This window comes from Falco peregrinus, chromosome 3 (genome assembly GCF_023634155.1).
Source record: "Falco peregrinus isolate bFalPer1 chromosome 3, bFalPer1.pri, whole genome shotgun sequence".
Lineage (NCBI taxonomy): Eukaryota > Metazoa > Chordata > Aves > Falconiformes > Falconidae > Falco > Falco peregrinus.
Window position 1 is genome coordinate 103,424,922 of NC_073723.1, and position 23,683 is coordinate 103,448,604.

General features: G+C 39.1%; 1 protein-coding gene across 1 annotated transcript in view; it reads left to right on the forward strand.

Annotated features, from left to right (window-relative positions):
• Positions 1–23,683, forward strand: part of CTDP1 (CTD phosphatase subunit 1) — a 110,496-nt gene that overhangs the window by 1,582 nt on the left and 85,231 nt on the right. The window contains exons 2-5 of the mRNA XM_055799288.1: positions 14,218–14,301; positions 17,736–17,829; positions 19,262–19,390; positions 20,769–20,919. Of these exons, the coding sequence (XP_055655263.1) occupies positions 14,218–14,301; positions 17,736–17,829; positions 19,262–19,390; positions 20,769–20,919 (458 nt within the window). The remainder of the gene's footprint in view (positions 1–14,217; positions 14,302–17,735; positions 17,830–19,261; positions 19,391–20,768; positions 20,920–23,683) is intronic.

Consider the following 23,683-nt stretch of genomic DNA (forward strand, 5'->3'; position numbering starts at 1 on the left):
TACGCATATGAAATTCATCTTGATAGGACTGAGTAGAAGGGGAGATAACTCTATGTTGTCTTTCCACTGCATAACACTTGGCAGGAAAACCAAAACAAAAAAAAGTTTTTAACTGGTGAATTTAAACAACTTTAAAATATGCTGGGTCTGATGTAGCGGCATTTTAGGTTTAGGTTTTCTCTACGTAAGCTTTAGGACTCAAATGCAACAGTCTTTATAGAATGCTTTTACTGGATTTGTCTAGTCTTGATTAACTTTATTATAATTAGCAAGTCCTTGTTAAGTCCTTGTTTTGAGACAATTAGAAAATCAATACTGTTCTGTATTAGTGTTGTTCTTGGCTTCTAAAACATTTTTGTCTTGTACTACTAAAAGTTGGTTCTCAATATTTGACCATTGCTACACATTACATTTCTGGAATTTTGACTTTTCAGTGTGTGTTCTCTGGTGCATGCTGTACTGGTATTTACTGGGTGGATATGAAAGAAAAATTCAAGCAAAGAGGTAGAAGAAGCATGACCTCAGGGCAGTAGAGCTGGTCAGCAGTTGGAGATAACTGCATTTCTTTGGTCACTTAAACGTAGGTTTTTCTGGTGAGCATTTAATCTGTTGCCTACAGCTTCCCATTTTCTGGAATGGAAATAATAACATTTTACTACCTATCAGCAATATTTAAACATAGATTGAGGTTGTGGAGTATTAAAATAAAAGTGTGATTAAGGGAGATAACGTAGCTGAAATTTATTCAGTATATCCAGAAGGTAATACTTTTTTTTTTTTTTTTTTTTTTTTTAAATTCAAACTATCCAAGGTGGTAGATGCCATTTGCTGCCCTCAAAAAAAATGGGTTTGGTCAGTTTAGCTCCGAATTATCTATAAACCAAATATATGTGCAAATGTTTGTCAGGTACTTAAACACTTTAGAAATACTGTTTCCATTCCAAATATTTTTCCTTTTTATTAGAACATGAGAACATAAGTTGATTAAACCTTTTTATCTGAGGGTAAATAATGTGACTAGCTAAGTTGTTTACCATGTCATTTGGGTCATCATTGTTTCTGAAAATAATTACATCCTTTAGGGCAAGGCTCTCCCTCTTAAGACGATACATGTCTAACTTTTGGTTATTTTGCTTTTATATTATGATTATTAAATCATTCAGTGCATGAAAGTAATTTTCCATATATATAGCACTTAGTTTTCTTGTAGTTTGATTTGCCCACTTTCTGGCATTGGCAGTGGTGTAAGCTGTCCCCAGGGGAGAGGATGGTATGGGTGGGCCTGACAGCCCGAGGCAGGCAGGAGGTGGCTTTTGCTTGTGCTAGCAGAGGTAGGCTTGCATCAGATGTCAAACTAGGACTTGAGAGAGGAAGATGTTTGACCTGTTAGGACTGCAAAGAGCAGGGATGACAGTGAGCAGTTAATGAAAGATCTTGGATGTTGATGAAGCATAATTTCTGTGGGTGCAGGAGCAACAAATAAAATGTCAAAACCTGCACTGCTCTGTGTATTATTAATGCCAGTTACCCATCAAGGTTAATCATTCCAAAGCTGCTACAGGTATGTCAGGATTCTGGGTTGGGTCAGTGTTTTATCTGATGCAAGTATTTACATAAGCATTTCTACTGTGAAATGATTGTCCCCTCTCAGGCCCTATTGATGGATTAGACTACTACTAAAGTCTTTTGGAAGACTACTGAAATGAACAAAATAAAATAGTTATTACCTGTATGTTTCAACTGGATATCTTTATGTCTTACTAATAGCTTTAATAGCTAAAACTTGCATTCTTCTACAGAACATAAAGTATGTGAGTGTTGTAATAAAAATCTTGTTCAAACCTATCTAGATTCTAGTGAAGCAAAACTTGCTATCTTCTCCAAAAAGAGAAAATACAAGAAAGAGGTGGGAATTTGTTCTCTAAAACTGTAGATTTTGATTTTTCTATCAAAAACTTGTTTATATATTTAAAAAATAGATCTCCCTTGGGGTATCTAATGTCACAGAGCCTCAGGGCCTAGTTTACCAGCTAAGGTGTGGATGCTTAACCCTGGACCCCAATACTTTTCATCTTACAGTCTTCAAGGGGAATAAAATGCTGATGAATTAGTTTATTTTGAAGTGATGACACCTGTAATAAACTACAGGAAAAATAACTTGCTGTTTCAGTTATTATGAAAACATATGTGTCTATCTTGTCAAATAGTCAGTGAGCTTATTAGAGTCTACAAAAAAAGGTCCTTGCCAAACACTGAGGATTGTTGAAAAATGCTTAAAATCCTAGCTTACTATGTCTCTCACCCAACTCCTTTTTACCCTTGGATTCATTCAATATTTTTATTATATGTGTTTTGGTACGTGGCTTTCCAACGTGTCTCCTGGGTATCTTCCCCCCCCAACACACACCCCCTGTCCCTCATACACTGTGATACTAAGGAAGCTGTCTTTTTAATACATCTGTCTTGTGTTTGCTTGAACTTGATACTGAAAAAGATCCAAATTCTAAATGAGGCGTTTCCATCCTTCATTACCTTCTTTTTCTCATCTTCCTAGTTCTCTGGCAATTAACAAATTGGGAAGCTTATGCTAGAGCAAATAATGCTGAATGTTAGAGTATAAAATCTCTTTTCTTTATGTGACCATCAATTTTCACAAAACTTGTAGGAACTTCCTTATCTAAAAGAACCAAGCTGCTCAGTCAGGTTTGGTTGGAAGGAGGCATCAGGCTCAGAAGTTACCAGTGGGGTGGTTGTAGCAGCCTTGTGTCTGCAGTGCCTGGTGCAGCTTCCTTAGGCCATGGTTTTGCAGCTGCTTCAGGCTAGTAAGAGAGCTGGCTGGAAGGGATGCTCACGCCTCTGTATGCCTCCAGCTTGCAGGGATGGGATTTGGAAATCATGTAGCTAAAGATGGCTTAGTCTTATTTTTTGGTTTGTTTTGTTCCTTTCCATCCTTCCTACCCAACCTCCTGTGAAACGGTCTATACTGCTCAGTTGCTGCAACAGCACTGTAGTGTAGGGAAAGGGAGGGTGGTTTATCCTTTCAGCAGTAGTCTGTATTTTTAGGTCAGATCAAAGTGGTTCTGTGAATGCCAGTAGAGTCATTAGGGGGATAAATGACATGTCGACACTGGAAAATAACATTATTGAAGTTGTATATGTCCCATATTGGCATTTTGTATGATAACCTTTAGTAAGGCTTCTCCTAAACCAGGGGATATTCTGCTCTGAGTTCTTACTGTAAGTTGCTTATCTTACTTGAGCTCAAGAACTTTGTCACTGTATGTGGGGATATGCAGAATCCCACAGGCCAGCAGACAGAGTGAGATAGCTCACAGGACTTTTACACATCCCATTGTCGAACTACAAGCTGGTTATAGCTCTCTTTAGAAATGTGTATGTTTGTAGATGTCTGTGCTGGAAATAGACTTTTACCCACATTGTAATGGATTATTTCATTGCTGTCTAGTTTCTTTACCGTATTTTTGAGCTTTGTGTCAATACTAGAGTTGTTTAGAAAACCACAGTCTTTTTCAAAGGCAAGTGTGCATGTTATTTCTTCTCTGAAACTGCCACGTGGTTTTCCTTAATTGTAAAACAGATAGTCTTCTGAAGAGAAGATGTATGGGCAGAAATTCTGACTGGAGGACTGTAATGAGACCTTTAAATTTTGTGCTGCGCAATACCTAGCCCTAGAACTGGAAGGGATTTGAAGGGTTTGAAGAAGGAAGAGACAGATAAGACACTTGCTTTGAATTGTCTTAGAAGTTTCTATCTTGACCTAAGACTGTGTTTTCCTTTGAGAAATCTTAGTAGTACAGCTTGCATCCCTGTGTGGAACTGTCTGGTTTGCTGACTGCACGTTTGGTGTTAACTTAAGGGCTGGCCCTGGTAGGGGTCCGAGCTGTTTGGATTTTCAAAGTCAGTCTTACCCAGTGGAAGACTCCCCTTAGGTAATCTGATGACTGAACATTTGAACTCACTGAATACGAATGAATATGGGGTAATGGTGATGAATATTTTGGGATCTCTTTTTAAGAATTATAATGGACAATTCATTGCAAGTTGTCACTTAGAAAATATTCTTACAAATATCTGTTTTGTATAGGCAAAAGTAATTAATCTAAGGTCTTCTAGCGCATGTGAATAGTTGAATGTGCAGCAGTTGCCTTTTAAAGTATACAGGGGAGCATAAAATGACTTCCTGGAAGGCAGGTAGTATTGCATTACTGTTTATGGTTCAAGGATTTTGACTATACATTTTGTCTAGGTTTTGTTTTGCTGAACCCAGACCTACGCAATAGGAAATCTCACCCTGGGGCTATAGGAGGAGGATAGATACTGTTGCTAAAAGGAGAGACTTACCATCTTCAAAAGACTTTGGACGATGGAAAGGTTCCCCCTCCTTTGTTGTGGACAAGAAAGAGCTGCCATATGTAATGTGTACTGTGAAACTGGGGTGAGAATTTCTCACTGTGTTTTGTAGAATGTCACAACAGTGCTCAACAACTGCATGTTTTCCTTCAGCATCTATATCCCTACTTCTAATGAAGAGGTGCTGCTTGTCTGGAAGGGTGAATCATTGTTTCCAGTCAGTAAAAACTCTTTCAATTGGCCTCAGACTAGCCTGTTGATGAAAAGGAATTAGCCAGAGTGACAAACACATGTCATTTCTGAGAGCTCACTGTATCTTTTCTGATGTTTTCTGAAGTGCTGGTTCTGTTGAAAAAAAGGAAGGGGGGTGTGTGGGGTGGGGGGGTGTGGCGTGGCGCAGAGGCGCTGGGGGAAGCAAATACAAAACCTGTTTCCAAAACAAAGAGCAAAGTTTTTTCTGATGGGACTGAAGGATTTAGATTTAGGGTGACCGGGCTGATGCTGGATGATTTATACAAGGTATCATTCAGAGAACCATCTAGATCCAGAAGGACTTCTTTCTGTTGTGTGTTCCTATGGAAAAGGTGGCAGTATACCATGTAGATTACTTCTTATCAACACATCAATTTTTTTGTAGTATGCCCTTTTCTAAAGAGAGGATGGGATAATGGGATATTGCCAGGCCACTATTTCACTAATAATCTTAAAAAAAAACCCAACACTTTCCTACAATTTTTTTGGGGAAAAATATAGGACATAGTGTATGGATAGGCAGTGATTTAGACATTTAGAGTAGAACTGAATAATGCTGATTTGTGTGCATTGTAGTTCTTCCTAGTTTAAAAATTGCATCCGAAACTTGGCAGTATTCAGCTGGGGTGTAAGGCAAAAGGTCTCGGTGCAGGCTGGGTGAACTGTGTGAATCCCCATTCACAGGGGAGAGGTTGAATGGGCAGTTCTAACTGAGGAAGGCATCGCTCTGTTGAGTTGTTAGAAGGGAACTTAACTAACTTTCCAAGTAACTTCGCAGCTACTTATAATACCTCCCCTTTATGTGCTGAGTGGCCTTCTAAACTGTTGCACTCTAGTTTCAGAGTGTGTGTTGGGATTCTGGGCTCGTGTGATGCTGCTGGATGTCCTGACAGGCGTGCAATGTCACGTGGCTCTTGCCAAATGTGGAGCTGCTGCTCCTTGATCTAAATGCTGCTGCATAACTTGTGCAGTGTTGTTCATAATTGCTTTTAAGGATGTTAAGAGTTATTAAATTTTCCTATATAACTGTGTTCATTTGGCTTAACAGCAAGTCCCAGAGGAAAACGTATGCAGAGGGTAGTGTCACAGTAAGTTTGTCACAGTATCAATAAAGGAAAAGGAGAGGAGGAAGCTGTTAGATTTGAGGATTCTGCATCCTACAGTAAGCTGCTTCACATTTTATTTGTTGTTTGGAAGTAATAGACAGAGGGACCATGATTGCTTAACTGTCTTGTTCTAAGAAGACGGTGATAAAATGTTTGGAGAAAGTGTAATGCCCGTACATCACAAGGCTCTCCCAGATTTGTTATGAAGCAGCAAAACCCACGTATATATAGCTTTGCTGCAGGCTGTGTGTGTGTCAGACTGTCTCTTCCTCGGTCATCTTTCTCTGCTTTGGTGTCCAGGCCGTGTTGGCGTTCATCTGTAGCTGCTGCTCTAGAAGTGTGCCTGCAGGTGCAGAAGGCAAACCAGATCTGTTCAGGTAATCACAGGTGATCTTGGCTGGGGGTGGGAGTGCAGTGGTAAGTTGGTCTGAGATAAGGGGAAATTATTTGCCTTTCCCTGGAGAGGTGAGGGATCTGAGAAGGTATACACCTAAACGGAACAGAAAGGAGTCAGAGGTGGGATTAGTCCAGGACTGCTGTCACCTGGTCTTGAGGCAGTTTAGCTGTGTATACTGTTCCTTAACTGATGTGAAAGTTGAAGTGTGGCTTGAGAAGACTGCAGTTCTAGGTTAATTACTATTCTGTCAGTTAGAAGAATGTACAGTCACAAATGCCAGTGAAGTAGGCAGTGTTCATAATATAGATGTGTATATATATCTATATATGCCACTTGGATGACTCTGATTTTTGATCCTGCTGTCGGATGTTGCTGAACCAGTGAGCTTGTCTTGAAGTGTGTGTGCTAAAAAGCTGCACTTCAGTGGTTTAGAAAATGGATACTGGGATAATGGAAACTTTGTAGAAATGTTTCCTTTGAAAGCTGCAGGTAGGTTTTCTTAGGAGCTGTACCATGCCTCATTCTTCCCTTGACAGCTTTTCCTGTGAGTGAAGTAGTTTCCCTTTTGTTAAAAAAACAAACAAACAAAAAAACCCAAAAAAAACCCACAAACAAACAAAACAAAAACAAACCCAAAAAACTTAGCATTTATTGCTTTTGCTCTGTGATTCTTATACAAGCAGGTGTTGATGGCAGTGGATTTATGAAATGCTGAGAGGGGAAATCATAAAAGATGAAATCCCTTCTTTAGTCTAACAGTGAAAATCCTGGATATTCATATTAAAACTACAGTCACAGTTCATTGGTTTTAGATTTGGATGTGTTCTTAAAGCTACTATGTTTTAACTATTTCAGAACATCTTTTATACCCTGCATAATTCTTACTTTTCTAAGATGTGTTATGTGGTAGAAGGAAGCTGGCTATGATATGTGTTATGTTTCCAGCTGTAACTGACATTAATTAAGACTATTGCTGTGATGTTTATGTGTAGAAATTGCAAATACCTCTTAGATGCTGTCAGCAGTTTGAAGTCCCATGGGGCTTTTCCAATAACGTTTCTACCTTTGGTGTAAAGTACTTATGTTAAGTGTAGTCAGGGAGTCAAAGGATGCGAGTTTACTTTGATTTTACTGTTACTGCTTCAACTGGTAGTTGTCTCTTCAGTTAAGAATATGTAATCTGTGTGTAAACACAGAAGTAATTTTCCAGTCTCTATGGCCCTGTGCTGTTGGATGCAGTTCCTCAGCTCTCAACCAGAGTTGTGCTGCAAGTATTTGGGAAGTGCTGTGTGACTGCTAACTTTGCAATCAGAGAGAGGTGGCAGTGGAAATGCAAATGCATAAAATAGTAATGTCACTAGTCGACAATAACTATGGGGGCACGGACTGCGGAACAGTTTGCTGCTTCAGTGGATTATTGGGATGCGACAGCCTATTTTCTTCTCTTTACTGTTAAAAGTACTGCTTAATACTGAAGAAACAAGTTAGAAAGACATGAACTCTTAACTCTGTACTCTTGAATTCATTCTGTATGAACTTCATTGTTTTGAGGGTTTTTTTATGTACAAGTATGGAGAACTATATTCCTACCTTTAAAAAAAAGGTTTGAGTTCTCCCAAATAAGATTTTAGTTAGTTTGTTGGGTTTTTTTAATCTTGAACATTTTTAATTCATCTTTGAAAGATTCACTAGACTTTATGTAAGGGGCAGGGCAAACTAATTTGCTGCATTTGAACCTTGTTATTGTACGTTGTTAACTTCTGACATGGCTTTTTGAAACGTGTAAGAAGCTCTGCCCATAGATGTGTGCATGGAAGGTTAGAGAGGGTTACCTCCTTCCTTGTAATGCCAACTCTTCTCCAGAGATAAACGGAAATACTTCCTTAAGGCTTGCAAATCATGGAAATAGACTTCATGCTTAAGGCATCTTTTGGGTTATAAATAAAATCCAGAAACTCTGGGCCTGAGTTTCTCATGGCATTCATGACCTACATCTAAACCTGAACAGATGCCTTGTCTGAAAAGTAGAAGAAAATGACTTTTCAGCTTTTCTGTTCTAAGATGTTTTAAAGTTCACACACACCTTAACTCATAATGGTGAATAGTTTGTGCTTAATAGAAAAAGAAAAAAAAAAACACATAAAAAATCTTGAGGCCCATGATTTCCCCATTAGCTTTGGAGAGCTGAGATGATGCCTTGAAGTGTGAACCTAAGCTTTCACTTGCAGCAGCTGTTATTATATAGTTACTGTAATTAGAAAGGTGTCTTTATCCTGATGTTTGCATCATGCTAGGATAGGGCATGGGTTTGGGGAGTTTTTTGTTTGTTTTTGGGGGGTTTATCAAAATGGCTCCTTGGTTGGGTGAGGCCTTTGGGGCTTATGCATTTTTGAAATACAGCCTTCTCTGCTTGCTTGTTCTGGAGTGTAAATCAAATGAATTCTGTAGAGAACTGATGAGACAAGTCTCTTGCAACATCTGGAGGAGACTGCAGGCCGTGTGTTGCCCATAGCAGCAAGGGCCACATGTACTTGTCATTCTTGGTATTTTTAATCAAATGTTCAAGGACTCTCTTTGCTTCTTTACAGATATTGATGAGGGTTAATTCAATAAATCAATACAATGGGTTAAATATCTAAACTGTTACATGGTGACTTCAAGGCGATTAAGGCTTTGAAAAATCCTTGCTACAGAACTGGAATCCTATGTAACAGAGGCTGTAGTTTGATGTAAATTGCACTTGAAGGCTCTTTGTGGTGGTTCTAAATGCTGCAGCCACATACCACAAAATGTTCTGGTATAAGCTAACAAAAATACCACTGTTTCACAAATTTATGTAAATTAAACTGTAGAAGCAGGCTTTAAGTTGAATCATACTTCATCTGTCTGCCGTTCTAGTCTTACGACAGCTAAAAGATTGTGTACTCTTATTTGTTCTAGATCAGTTGGTTGATTCAGTAATAATTGGTATTAGTAATCATTGATCTGAGATGTGTTTAGTTGGTATTTTTGCCCCTTGACAATTTGCCATTTACACCCCCTCAAGCATGCTGCAAAACCTGCCTGGGGGCTTTTGTTCACCTGTACACCAGAATTGCATTTTGCTGCATTAATATGGGTTTACATCTTTTAATGCTAATTGCAAGGGCATATGGCATCAGATTGAGAACAGTGGCTTTAAGGGTGACAGCTTGGGGTATGTGACTTTGTGGTATTTGACATCTTTGTTTATCCCAAACTAATCTGAGGACACCCAGCAGTCTCTTGGCTTTTGAGAGATACTTGTGAGATACAAGCAAGTGCAGGGCAGTAGCTTTGTCTTACAAATTTTGTCTGTTTTCCCATTCTCACCTTTGAAAAACTGCTATATTTTCTATGCCAGTGCATGGTTTCTTGAAAGATTTTGTTAATAAATCAAACTTACATCTCCATGGCACAGAGATGTTCAAGCTAGTCTTGAACAGATCAGTGAAATAAATGCTGGCAAAGTGGCCTCGTTAGTGTGGGGAGAAAATGGGAGTTGTTGAAAGTGCCTCTGCCCTTCCCCAGTCTTGGCACTCTTTGTAAAAACGTTTGCACCACTGATCTTTTCGCATCAGTCATCCTTGCTGGACTCCTCTATCAGCTGCTCTGAGACTTTAAATCGAGCAAAAAGCCTGGTTAGTCCTTCTACCTTGGGAGACTGAAATAGTCCTTTCTGGAAGTGCCAAAGGAAAGGGTGGGCTTTCAGAGGAGACAGGGTGGGGGAAAAAGAAGGTAAGCCATTGCCCTTCTTTGGCAGCAAGCTACTGGAGCAGTTGCTTCTGGAAGTGGAGCCAAGCTATATCAGAAGGCCACAGCTAGTGTGCTAGTTAGACTAGTTCTGAATAACAGAGATAACTGGGTACCTTTAAGGTACAGCTCTGTAGTTTTCTTCAGTGAAGTGATCTGATGGCCATTGTATTCGTGTGCTGCAGCTGGCTGATCCCCCAGCTGCAGGTAGGTGTTCTCCTCCATAAGTCAGCTCAAGAAGTTCTTGCTCCTGTCCTTCTATAACTCTTGCACTTGCTACCGTCATTCTTTGCTGCTGAAAGTGTTAGATCATGCTGAAAAAAACCCAGATTTAAAAAATAATAAAAACTTTAGGGGATTGCTCTTTTGTTTGTGATGGGTTCACTGAAGTGAACCAGTTAACAGGTTGCTACAACTGAGGAGTTGCAAACTGTAGCGTAGCTATAAGAACTTTACATGCTGGCTTTCCTGCTGTAGTTAACCTACTGGGAACCACAGCCATGGTTGTGCTTGATACAAAATTCTTACATTTGGAGTCAGCACTAATGACCAGGCATTAGAATTGGCAAAGGCATTGACTTCCTCTGTTAATTAAAGCAAAATGCTTGTGTTGGGTTTCATGAAAGCTTTTTTTTTTTTTTCCTTTCCCATGCTGCTGATTGAAAGCAGATATTGCTAAAAGACTTTGGTTTAGAAACAGTCAAAATATGTAAGTATGGAAGCACTGGGAGAACAGTGATAGGCTTATGGTCATCAGCATCCTGAGGCTGTTAGTTAATGTCCCTATCCATGACTATTGCAACAAAAACAAAATTTTGCTATAATGGCACACCTAGTATCTCTGTTTCTTATTAAAAGCACATCTGGAAAGAATGTGAGTAAGATCCTGGAGTGGGTTTCTTTATTTACTTGTTCAAATTTCACTTAAATCCCATTGTATTTTGATACTTAAAAGAAACTGTGTGAGCAGTTCGCTGTCCTGTTGCAGCCCTTTGGCTCTCAGGGTGCATATTGGAATGATCTACACCCTTCACAGCCTCCTCCCAAAAAATGTGTGCCTTTCACAGCCCAGCAGCTCATCCTTAGTTCCTGACTCACTTGCATAGTTGTGACTGTAAAACTGAAAAAACATTTTGCATGTTTTGTGGCAGTTTTCCTTGGAACGTTATTGTTTTAAGTAGCTGATGAGCTCTGCTTATCACCAAGTGGGTCCTGGAGAAGTTTTGGGAGAAAGAGGAGGATGCTGTTAATGCTGCCAGCAGTAGAATATATTGTAATTCTTAAGATTTGGGTGGGGGGAAATCTGTTTCTTCTCTCCAGAAATGGAGTAGGGAGTGGCTCTGTTCAAGTGGGTTTTACTCATGACCCAGAGAAGAGAACAAGCAGAAACCAGAACCCCTATTTGGTATGTGTAGCCATTTAAAAATAGACATGCACACTTTGATTCAGCTTGCTCTTATCTGATAATTGTCTTGGATCTTGGCCACTATATCTTGAAAGTCCCTCACTTCCAGCAGTAAAAGGAGTGTTTCCAGTTCTGAAACTCAAAAAGGTAATCTAGCTTGAGTTCCATGTTTGTTCTTCCATAGTATAGTCCTTTTTAGTAATTAAAGCATATGTGCAAAAATTTTAAGTGAATAAAATACCTAAGTTTGCTTAAACCTTAGTATGAGTTCAGGCCTTCTTTCTGCAGCATTAAGTAGTATGTGGGGGTTTTGGGGTTTTTCCTCTGGGAGAAGTCTGCTTAAAATCCTGACAGCTGTACTTGAAACTTGACCAGCTTGGTAATATGGTGTTCAGAAGTTTGCCAGTGCGCTGGAGTTCTTCCTCTGCTCTTTGTGTTAAATGTCATAACAGGGAATGGTGTGGCAGAGGGCTTGGTATCATGTACTTATCTCCAGCAAGCATCGTAAAATTAAGTGTTGTGGTCATATTTAAGTGTGCAGGGGCAGAACTGATACTTAGTGGTGCTGTTTGGTATGTGATAAGGCGTAGTGGTGCTGTTTAGGAACAGTATTGATAAATAATTTAGTACTCATAATTTTCTTGAAAGAATTTCTGCTCTGTTAAAATCAAAAGGATTAGTTGATGTGTACCTGTATGTGAATGGAAATGCTTGTATGCCTGAATTTGAATCATACTTCAGCCCAGGAGTATACCAGCTCCTCCGGTCTCATTCCTGGAATGTGACGTTACCTTGGATGCAAAGCAGAGAATGCCTGAAGATATTCTGGCTTCTAAGCTGGCATCAAAAGATGCAAGTTTGCTCCTGAACTGCTGAAAACCAATTAAACTGGGGTAAAACTTCAGTCATTGTAAACTCTTACGCACACTGCTGTAGCTTGTTTCACGGCAGGGTTGGGGGTGGCCTCTTAGGTGTTTTGTGTAGTTTCAGGTTCCTACACTGAACACGGGTTGAATATGAGCAGTCCTGACATGGTCGTTAGTGTGAGTTAGTAGCATGAAAAGGAGTTTAGCTGTGAACCAAGGTAAAAGACAGCAAGACAGACATACTGTCAAAGGGAAGCTCAAATGAAGTAACGCAAACACAGGGGGATGAGAGGACAGCTAAATAATCAAACAGTGGATTGCCAGTAGCGACGGGCCACAAAAATAGCTTGTCTTACCCTCAGCACAGGCATTAACTGCAGTTTTGTTAGCAATCATTGGTTTTCTGATCATTGAGAAATGGCTGACACACTGGAAGTGAGCAGTTGCAGATGTAATTTGGAAAGTGGGTTTCCTTTTGGAATTCCCAAATGCTTAATAGTCAACAGTATGAATGAGAGATGTAAGCATGCAAAGCAGTTTTCTTCCTGGTGCTGTCTGCTTACTGCAATGCAGACTTGAACCTAAAGAGAAAACACTACAACCAACTCATGAAAGAGCTTGGATTTTGTTTTTTTAGCTGCTTGACTTTTTTTATTTTTCTGCGATACTAGAGAGATGCTGCAGGTCATAGTCACAGAGTTGGGGAAATGTTGTGGTAGCTAAACTATATCTATTTATTAGAGTTTAAAAAAAAAAAAAAGCTTAGTCTGAAAGATCAGCTCTTTCAACTGTATTAAGAGAATTCTCCCCCCCCTTTTTTTTTATGGTGAATGTTGAAGTAATTGAGAGAAAACAAATTATGAGATTTTTCAAGACCCTGAATTTCGAGAACTGAATTTTAATTAAAGGAGTACTTCACTTGGATCATTCAACTGAAAAACATATTTTGTCTTCTAAGCGGTTTGGAATATTAAAGGTCACACTTCTCTGCATTTCAAGCTCTACTTTCTGGTGTGTTTTAGCCTTTTGCATGTCTTTATTGCAAATTGTGGCAATCCAAGGCTTAAGGTCAAAATTTAATATATTTTTGTGAGAAGACTGAAGCAATGTATGTTTCTATCATGACACAAAAAAAATAATAATAAATAATAACGGAACCATCATAGAATTCATCCCCCCACGCCGGGCCCTGTCAGGGCTGCCCCTGGAGCCCTGGGCTCAGCTCTGGGCCCCTCGCTGCCAGAGGGACGCTGAGGGGCTGGAGCGTGTCCAGAGCCGGGCAGGGGCTGGGGAAGGGGCTGGGGCACAGGCTGAGGGGGGAGGCAGCCTGGAGAGGAGGGGGCTCGGGGGGGCCCTGATGGCTCCCTACAGCTGCCTGACAGGGGGCTGTGGGCAGGGGGTCGGTCTCTGCTCCCAGGGAAGGAGCGACAGGAGCAGAGGGAATGGCCTCGAGCTGCGCCAGGGCAGGGCTAGGGTGGGGGTGAGGGGACATTTCTTCCCTGGAAGGGTGGTCAGGCACCGGCACAGGCTGCCCGGGGAGGGGGCACCCGCACTGGGGGCGTTTCAGAGACGTGTGGATGTGGTGCTTGGGGACAGGGTTTAGTGGTGGCCTGGGCAGTGTTAGGTTTGCAGGTGGGTTTGATGATCTTAAGTCTTTTCTAATCAAAATGATTCTCTCCTTCTAAAGTTTCCATATTTGAATGTCATTACTATGTAGCTCAGTATCATATTAATGGAGAATCATATCTAATTGAATATAAACTGTTTCTGGACAAACACCACTTGTTTTGTTAATATGCTAAAGGCCTTTGCTAAACTAAGGTTAGAAACTGACATGAATACATGCTTTGGTGACTTCTAAAGGCGTGAAATTGAATAATTTAAAAACTTGGAGTCTTTTTCCCCATTTTGGGTTAAAAACATATATCTTAGGGGGCTGACACTGAAATCATAACCAGAAAGGATTCTTTGAACTCTTCCTATCTGCGGTCATTAATCTAAGTGTCTGAAATCAGCCTGCAGTAAACTGAATGCCTACATCTTTTTCAGGGGTGTCCTGGTGAGGCTGGAAGGATGCAGCCATCCTGTGGTTATGAAAGGCTTGTGTGCAGAGTGTGGCCAGGACCTGACTCAGTAAGTATGCTCAGCATTTTTGTCCAGCTTCTCTTCGTTTGTGATTAAGGATCCAAGCTCTGCCTTCTCCCACTTCGTAGAGTGGTTTGGCTTGGAAGGGAGCTTAAAGATCATCTAATCCCAACCCCCTGCCATGGGGACACCTTCCACCAGCCCACGTGGCTCAAAGCTCCACCCAGCCTGGTCCTGAGCCCTGCCAGGGATGGGGCACCCACAGCTGCTCCGGGCAGCCGGTGCTTCACCGCCCTCACAGTGAAGAATTTCTTCCTTGTATCTAATCTACATCTGCCTTTTTTCAGTTTAAAGCCATTGCCCTGTGTTCTTTCACTACATGCCTTTTTACAAAGTCTCTCTCCAGCTTTCTTACAAGCCCCCTTTAGGTACTGAAATGCTGCTGTAAGGTCATCTGTGCTTCTCCATTCTGAGTCTTGGTATTTGTGAATCGTATATATAAGGGTGACCGAAGCTGTAGATATTAGTAGGGAGGGAGAATATTATTTGTACTGCCTAACATAAGTAGGTCTACTCAGAGTGCTCCTATAAGGAAAGTTGAGAGGGAGTTTCCTCTAAAAGGTAAATTTCAGCACAAAGCACTCTTTCACGTTTGCTGCTGCTTCAAAAAAAAAAATCTGTAGAGAACGACTCACAGAATTGTTGCTTAAAGTTGAGTGGTCTGAATATATTAATTCTTGATCACATTATTAGTAGTGTAATCATTCAATAACCTGTGTTTTTTAACTGAAAAATTGTAGGCAGGAATCTGTGTTCCTTGTGGGTAAAACCAACATGTGAAGAGGAAATAGGCAAGATCTGTGCCACTGTTGCAAAGTGTCTTAATTTACGTTTGCTGTTTACACAAGGCAATTGTTTTGTCACCCTGAAATTTTCAAATACGCCCCCTCTTTCTCTTTATATGTCACAATAGTCACAGATACATTATTTAGAATTCTATTTCCTTCTAGCCATTACAAGGATTCATAACAAGGGATATGGGTGAATAAGACGCCATGTGGGTACTTGAGTTACAGCTCATGTTACAAATTTATGACTTAATAACTGTGCATGCTTGCTTTCTGTGGAGATAAATGTAGGGTAACTTACTACCTTAGGTAGAAAATGTAAAGAGCTTACATACAGACGAATTCTCATCACAATGTATCCTGCTTTGCTTTATATGTACTAGTAACTGAGGGTAAAAAGTTCTAAGGTGCATCAACAGTGACTTAATAACCCGAGAGTCTTATCTGTATAGGTGTAAGTAACTGTGAGGTAATATCAGTCTCATTCATGTGACCTTGCTTCATTTGTACTGTGTCTGAACAGGAGCTAGCTTGTCTCCAGTGCTTTAAATTTAAGGCTTCAGAACTGGTTTCAATTTTTTTTGTGAAATAGTCTGCCATGGAACTAAAGACATTTAAGCCTTAGGCCAAAAATAAAGCAAATTGAAAAGATGATTGTTTTTCTCTTTTGCTCTGTCTCATTGCTAATATAGTTGGTAAAGAGAATGCTTCTTATGTATATCATATTACTAATTCAACAGCTATTGTCCAAAATGGACTATATAGTAGCCTGGATTTTAGAAATAAATATTGCATGCTCACTTCATTTGAAAGGAAATACTTTGGTTTCACTTTAATTCATACCTGCTATTAAGAATTGTTTTGTGAACATTATCCCATAAGCCAGCGCATTGAATATTTAAAATGTTTTGCAATATGTAGCCCAGTTAATGGTTGGATATAACTTCTAATGAAAAGTTGACTTAATATTTTGTAAACAAGTGTTTTTTGGCAAAACAGCAAACCCAGCAAAACGTTAGGATAATAGCAAATAGGGTTTTGCCTGCCTTGAATACTTGATTTTGAGGGTTGAATACAGTCACATCTAAGTCTTGCTTTACTGCTGCTATTTCATTAAAAATCTAGATAAATTCAGGGTATGCAGTGAATTCAGTTCTCTCAGTTAATACTCCTCTACTTCAGATGACTTCCTTTTGTATAAAATGGCTTATACATCTGGAAGAATGTGTTAGGTCTACCGAGCCTGTATCAGAAGGCAATTCAAAAGCATCAGTACTTTTCTTGCTCAAAGAAAAGTGAGTACAGCCAGTTTACCCTCAGCTTGTTGGGTGTTAAGTCCATGGTGCATCCTTTCTGTTCAACAATTCTTACGCTGATTCAACAAGTTGTCTTAAAACAGTTCATCTTTTTTAAAGGCTTATTTAAATACTGTTCAGCGTTACATGTAAGAGGTGTTCTGAACTCTGAAGCAAAGGATGTAGGATGCTAAAATGTGCATGTAAACTTTGGACCAAGTGAAATCTGTCTTTCGTTTCTGGGTGTCAGCGTTTCCAAACACTGTGGTACAGTAAAAGCATATCTGTCGCTGATTGTGTCTGCCTCAACACAGCTCAGTACCACTTTTTTCCTTGGGAGCTTGCTTGTTGTGAAGTGAAAACTGGGTGAAGTTTAACCCTGGCTGTAGGTCTGATACCAAATTTTGTCCTTGGTAGGACAGGTACTTGGGAGAGTGAAAAGATGTGGATGTGTCACATAGGAAAAAATTTGTATGGCAGTATTTTTTTAATGTTGGTGAACCATAAATAATGTCTTTAAAATTAGGAATCAGTTCCCAACAAAGTGATCTGTGTAAGCTGGAAGCTAGTGATACTGACGCTAATGTGGGGTTAGTTTGTCAGTTTTTAGGGAATGTCATACTTGTGTGTATACAGATGCATGCACTCTTATATACAAGGGTGATAAATATTAATACATACAGAATATATATCTGTATATACATGCATCTGTATCACATAGATATATATATACAAGTAAGACTGTATAATGTACACATAAATAAAATAAATACAGGCACACACACGTAGTCCCTCATTCTGTTTGTGCCAAAGGGAAAAGCATGTATGGGGACTTTTTGGATGCTTTTCTTGAAGCAGCAGTGACACATAAGTTACTGTGCTGTACCTGAAAAGTAACTTTACCTATCCTTCGCTTCAATTTATTTCATAGTCTGTCTTGGAGAAAAGTAGATAATTGGATGCTGTGGTTGCAAAAAAAGGAAAGGAATAGTTTTTAAATTTTAATGGTTTGGTAGTTATGCTGTGTTTATAACTTTTCTAAGGCAAATCAGTACATGGATGCCAGTTTCATCTTACTATCGTTTTTCATGAAATAGTAATATGGAAGCATAATTACAGTGGGTTCTTGCAAGGTTTTTATGGTGAGCTGCTTTGATCTGTTTATCCATTTTATTCAGTAACTTGCATTAACAATAATTTGACAGAGTATATTAGTCAAAATAGCTCTTTTTAATCCTGGTTTTTTTGGTGGTGACTAGTTCGATGCTACATACTGGCATTCAGCTTTTCACTAAACTGTTACTCTCTCTTTTGATGCTTCTGTTCCCTGTGTGATTAGGATACGAAGCAAGAATGGAAAGCAGAATATGCCATTATCCACAGCAACTGTGTCTATGGTTCACAGTGTCCCAGAACTGAAAGTCAGCTCTGAGGTAAGTACTATCATGCTTTCTTTATTCATACCTTTCACTGTAGCTCCACAGTTGAGAAGCTTGGTTATAGCAGCTTCTTCAATGTTGTGTGTATTTCATACAGAAAGTTTGGCTTCCCTTTTCAAAGAGAAATTTGCTGTTGAATATCAGTAGCCCAGGGATTTTGTGTGTTTATTGTAATGCAGATTGATTGTTACCAGTTTTCATAGTGTTCTTTTAGAGCTGTCCGCTGAAAAGATGGCGCTTCTGTCACAGCAGCCTGAAAACTTCCTACTTCAGTGATTTTTGTCTCTAAGAATGAGCAGTTTGTGGAAAGTTCAGTTTCCACTAACTGAAATGTGTTCAAAGCTTGCAATGTCTTTGAAAACTAGCTTCGCCTTTCACCTTGAAGTTGGTCTCACAAAATACAGTAAAGCTAGTATGTTTGCAACTTAGCTGTACATTAAATTTATTTAATTACTTTTCAAATGTTACATTCAGCTAAGTTATCAAAATATGCCTGTTCATATAGCGGTTTCTTTTAGAGGAAAAAGCATGTTTCTTTTGAAGGTAAACATTCTATTTATTTTCCTTACCAACTTGATCTTTTCTTACCTTTTTATGTTACTGCTTGCTCTTTTTTTGTAATTCTTTAAAGAATACCATGAGGAGAAAAGTGAAGATATAAGTGGCTAGAAGTGTCCCCACCATAGAGGAGTGTTTCAAAGGGTGCTTTGCACTCAACTCCTGCTTCTTCATAATGTTCCACTTAACTTTGCTTTTAAGTTTAGCTGTCTTGTGGGTAACACTGCAGCTTGCTATGAGAAGGGGTTTAAATTGAATGCAGAGCTTAATGTGGTACTTCAGAAGTTTGTAAATATGCATGAGGAGTAAACTTCAACTCAGATTTCCTGGGTATAAGGTCTTTGATATCAGTGGCCACGTAGAACCACACAATCTATTTACATCTGAAGGCATATATTCTTTAATCTTAAACTGACAGTGAGAATCATTTCTGTCGTTAGCAGCTTCAGATTTATACTCAGCCTAGTGTTGTCAGCCATATTGTACGTAATTGAATCAAGATTGCTGAACACAGCAGCGAGAGTTTTCATACCTACTGATGAACTTAGCCTTTGTGTACCCAAAGCTACTGCTATTTCCTCTCAAGACTCTTAGCCTTAATGTGGTGGGTTTTTATTTATTAAATGTGGATGTTGTTGTGTTGAGTTTATCGATTTTTAAGAGTTAGTATCACAAAGATCTGGGAGTAGACTGGGAGTATTTTTTTCTGTAGAAGAATTGCTGACAAGATGCCATCACTACAGTTATATTGAAGCATCATTTCTTATGCAGTTTGTAGCAGAACTTCTCAAGTTTACAATAGACAAAAGGCAATAAACCTAACTTTATTTCTTCTAAGATAAGCTTCATTGTGAATATTTTGTTACAGCAAGCTGAGCAGCTAGGAAGAGAAGATCAACAGCGGCTTCATCGAAATCGAAAACTGGTGCTCATGGTAGATCTGGACCAGACATTGATCCATACTACAGAACAGCACTGCCAACAAATGTCTAATAAGGTAAGTATTAGGTGTTGGCTTTCAAGCCAAAGTAACAACAGGAATATTTCTAACCATAGTTACACGATGGTTCTTTAAGAAAACATTCTGTGGTTAGGTAAAACAGTAGTTGAAGAATAACAAAATGAGAAACAAGTCTTCTGAGATATGGTCCTTCTTTCTCTATGTTTAAATTGATGTTTTTCTTCTAGTTACGCTTTCCTGCACTTTTCCATTCCAGTCACTTTAAGCAACAAGTTTCAGGTAGCTATTTTTAATCTCTGCTTTCCTTCCTCTACAGCTCACAAGCAGAGTACTCAGTAATGAGACTTCTTTCCCTCCAAGTCTGAGGCAGTTACAGTGAATTACTGTTTGAACTCCCTTTTTGAGTAATCCCGTGTTTTACTACATCTGTCATTCCATGAATATGTCTAGTGATTTTTTTTCCTTCAGTTTTGTTTTGGGGCAGAGGGAGAATGACAGTGACACAGTTTCAGTGTTGCTGTTTAATTTCTTCATGCAACACTTGTTATTGAGTTGGTATGGACTATTAGCTTGTAACATTTCCTGTCTGGAAACTTTAACACAAGAAGCATGTTGGAATGTATCTGTAGTGTCTTGTACAGGGGTATGCAAATTTAAACGAGTGTCATCTAAACTACAGTTGTTTAGTTCCTCTTTCTTTTCTTCTGCCACTCTAATGTGTTCAGTAGGTTCAGCATGTGTTCACACCTGCTAGCAAAGAACAAGCTGTAAATGTAAATTGCAATTGAGAAAAAGAGGAAGAGTGAACATTCAGCCTAAAGATTAAAAAAACCTTGTGTATTTGAAAGGCTATGTCTTCATCTGTATAAATGATGGTCTGAAAAGAAACATTTTAAAAGACTGAGAATTTTATTTATTTTTTTTTTTAACTGGAGTCTTTATGTGCAAATTTCCTTCCTGGTTTGCTATCTGATGGTATGTTTCCATAGACATAATAGTATTGATTTTCATCCAGCAAAGTCTTTTCTCTGAGTTTAGTATGTTTGGAAACTAATATCTGAGTGAAGTTCACTAAGTAGTACTGATAGGAGTGAGATCCTGAACTTTCTGAGAAGTTTCTCAATCTGCTTTATTCAGATTGGTTTGCTGTAAGTAAAGGTTTGAATGAAAGTTACCTTGGTCATAAACTTCAACAGTGCAGCTTCCTGCATTGGAAGAACTTAGTGTTGGACTGTCTGACAAAGAGCAAAAATGTGCTTTGGATTTTATTCATCCACATAATCTCTGTGGCCGAAACTTGCTTTAGCCTAGTCAGACCAAATAAAAGTAGTGGAAGCGATGGAAGAGGGCACTTCTGGAATGCTGGCATTTTTGTTTAGTATTTTGATAATATGAAACATGCTTTTTCTTCTAGGGAATATTTCATTTCCAGTTAGGTCGAGGTGAGCCTATGTTGCATACTCGTTTACGTCCTCATTGTAAGGAATTCCTGGAAAAAATTGCCAAGCTGTACGAATTACATGTTTTTACTTTTGGCAGCAGACTCTATGCACATACAATTGCAGGTGAGTATATGTTACATTTAACAATATTTATGTAATCAGCCTTCATACTCATATAACTAGTTTTCTTTCTGTGGTTGTTTTCAAGTATTTGTTCTTTGCTTTGTGCAAAAACTTCCTAAATCGTCCTGTAAGCAGAATTCTTGGCTCATTTACAAGACGGTGCCTATATGGCCTGTAACTTTAGAAATAATCCTTTTTTTCCCATCAGACATGCTTTTTTTGCTTCCCTGATGGTTAGAGAATCATTGTGGCATGACAGCTAGTGCCTTCCTGTTGAATTAAGTTAGAAATGATGCTGATGGGCTCTAAAAATAATCTGCAACATCACTTGTCTTAGAAACCTAAAGTAACAGTTCCATAAAAATCAACAACATGAAGTTATATCCCCTCATCCCTCCCTATCCCCTCCCACACTGTGTTTGCAGGACAAACAAAGGAAGTTTGGCTGCTGTAAATCAATTTACAGCAGTTCTGTTTGCTGAGATGTGCTTATTTGAGGAAGGTCACAGATCTAGCAGTATTCTCACATATTCTTCACAAGAACTTAGCAGTATTTTCTCCTAGTAACTGAAAACTGGCATTTAAATTTTAGTTATAGTAGTCTGTGGTGCAGGTCCTTGGCTGAAATGTTTTATTTTTTCCAACAGGCATAAAAGAAACCTACCCTGTTATGCAAGCATAGGGGCCAAATTCATGTTAGCAGTGTGACCGTGTGTTTAAACTGAAAAATTGGCTTTCGCCCCATCTTCAGTCTTCCTTGACAGAATAGCTTTTTCACCTCAGATTTTCCTTTATTAAGTCTGTTGGACTAAGACAATATAATTAACAATGGTTTAGGTTATGACTCTGCATGTCAAACTGTCCTTGCTGCTGTGGTGTGTCTCAGCTGTTTTTAAGTTGTCTCTCACATCTGCTTTTTTTTGTGTCATGTTGCCCCAAGTGCCTTGAGCAACGCTATCCCGATGATCCTGCTTCTTGGCAAGAAAGGAAGATTCCAAAACAGTTAGAGAGCTGACTGTTCTGTTTAGCTCTAGAACAGTTTAGAAAAAAAGTAGTGTAATTCCAGAATTCTTTATGCTTGTTAAATAAGCCATAGAAGATGCTTGTAATGACAAATTCAAGACACCTCTGTAATCAGAAAGCGATACCTATTTGTGGTCTCCAACTAATTCTTCTTGAAAAAAAGTTCAGGAGAGGCATGTCCTGTCCTGCCCATCCAAGTGAACGTTTCTACATCAGTCAATATTCATTGGCCCAGTTGTTTGAAGAATCTTCCTAAAGCTTTGTCAGTCTTGCTGTTGGATCACACGTTGTGTACTGCTAATGCATTAACACTTTTGTACCCTGCTGTTCTTAGAGCGTGGTTATTTCTTGTGTAGCAAAAAGAGAAGGGTTTTTTACACACTAGGTTTAACTACCTGGTGGTAAGAAAGTGGGTGGACAGTCTTCCTCACTTGGATCTGTGTGCCAGATCTGCCTGTGGCCTGAGGTCAGAAGACTTACAGCAAATATGCTTCAGAGCCAGGGAGAAGAATGGCTTGCAGGGGTAGTTAACTCATTATATCTGAGTGCTTTTGCAGTGATTGATCTTCTTTCAATGTGTGATTTGGTCCTGTATTTGCTCATTTTAATCTCTCAGCTAAAATTTGGATTACCCGCAGTTGCCCAGCTGGCACAGACTGATACTTACAGTGTGACAAGCCTTTTTGTGGGCATCAAACTTGAGCTGCTTAATTTGTTCCACAGAGGAGATAACCACCAAATGAGCAAATTAGGGCATCGCTGCGTCCTGACATCTCCAGACTTCTGGATTTTTGCCTGAAGCTGTCTAACCTCATCAAAAGCATTTGAACTACAAGTGGATTACGTGTGCAGTGACAATGATAGCTTCAGCTGAAATATGTTGCTATGGAGAAACAGTTGATACAGCCTTTGGTGCACATACTCACCTGTGTAACCAAGGTGCAGTTAACAGAGAAATCTATAGCTTGTACATATAGAGAACACTTGATGGCAGTATTGGTTAAATGTTTTCTCACAGAGAGCTGTCAGTTTGATCTTTTACCTTTATCCTTATGTTACCTAAAGGAAGGACTTGTAATAAAATGCCAGAAATCTTTTTCATAAGAAAAAGGTTGTTTACTTAGATCTTCCACATACATCCGGTATTTTTTTGTGAAATCTGAAGTCTGAGCTGCTCCTTCCATGTCCTGAAAGACTTTTTCCTCATTTTGCAGACAGATGACGTCTTTCCTTTTCCCTCACCCCAGCTGACTCCTATCAGCTGTTAAGTGGGATTAGCTGATATTTTTAAACACCATTTGTGTCTGCTGAAGTCATTTATCCTAAAACCTTTCTTAGTATGACACATTTACATAGTCGTATCTTGTAGTATGTTTATGAAGAAGAGTTTGGGATTTTATAATTTAGAGCTTCCTGTAATATTTCTCTTCTACATAACTACTTTGACCAATTATTACTCCCCCCCCCCCCTCTTACTCTGCATAAGAGAAGTTAGGTGTATTTAATACTGAAGTCAGCTTAAGTACTGGTTGTAAAAGTAAATACCACTGTGAATTTTGAGTTCAGAGGCCACTAAGCAAAAATAATGTAACGTGAAATCACTGGTAAGATTTATAGTGGTGCTTAGAAAGTAGGACTAAGTTAAGGGCATTCATATGTATGGTTTGTTACAGCAAGTATATTACAGGATGTCTTTCAATAAATAATTGACAGAATATGTGCATACATCAGTGTCTGAAGG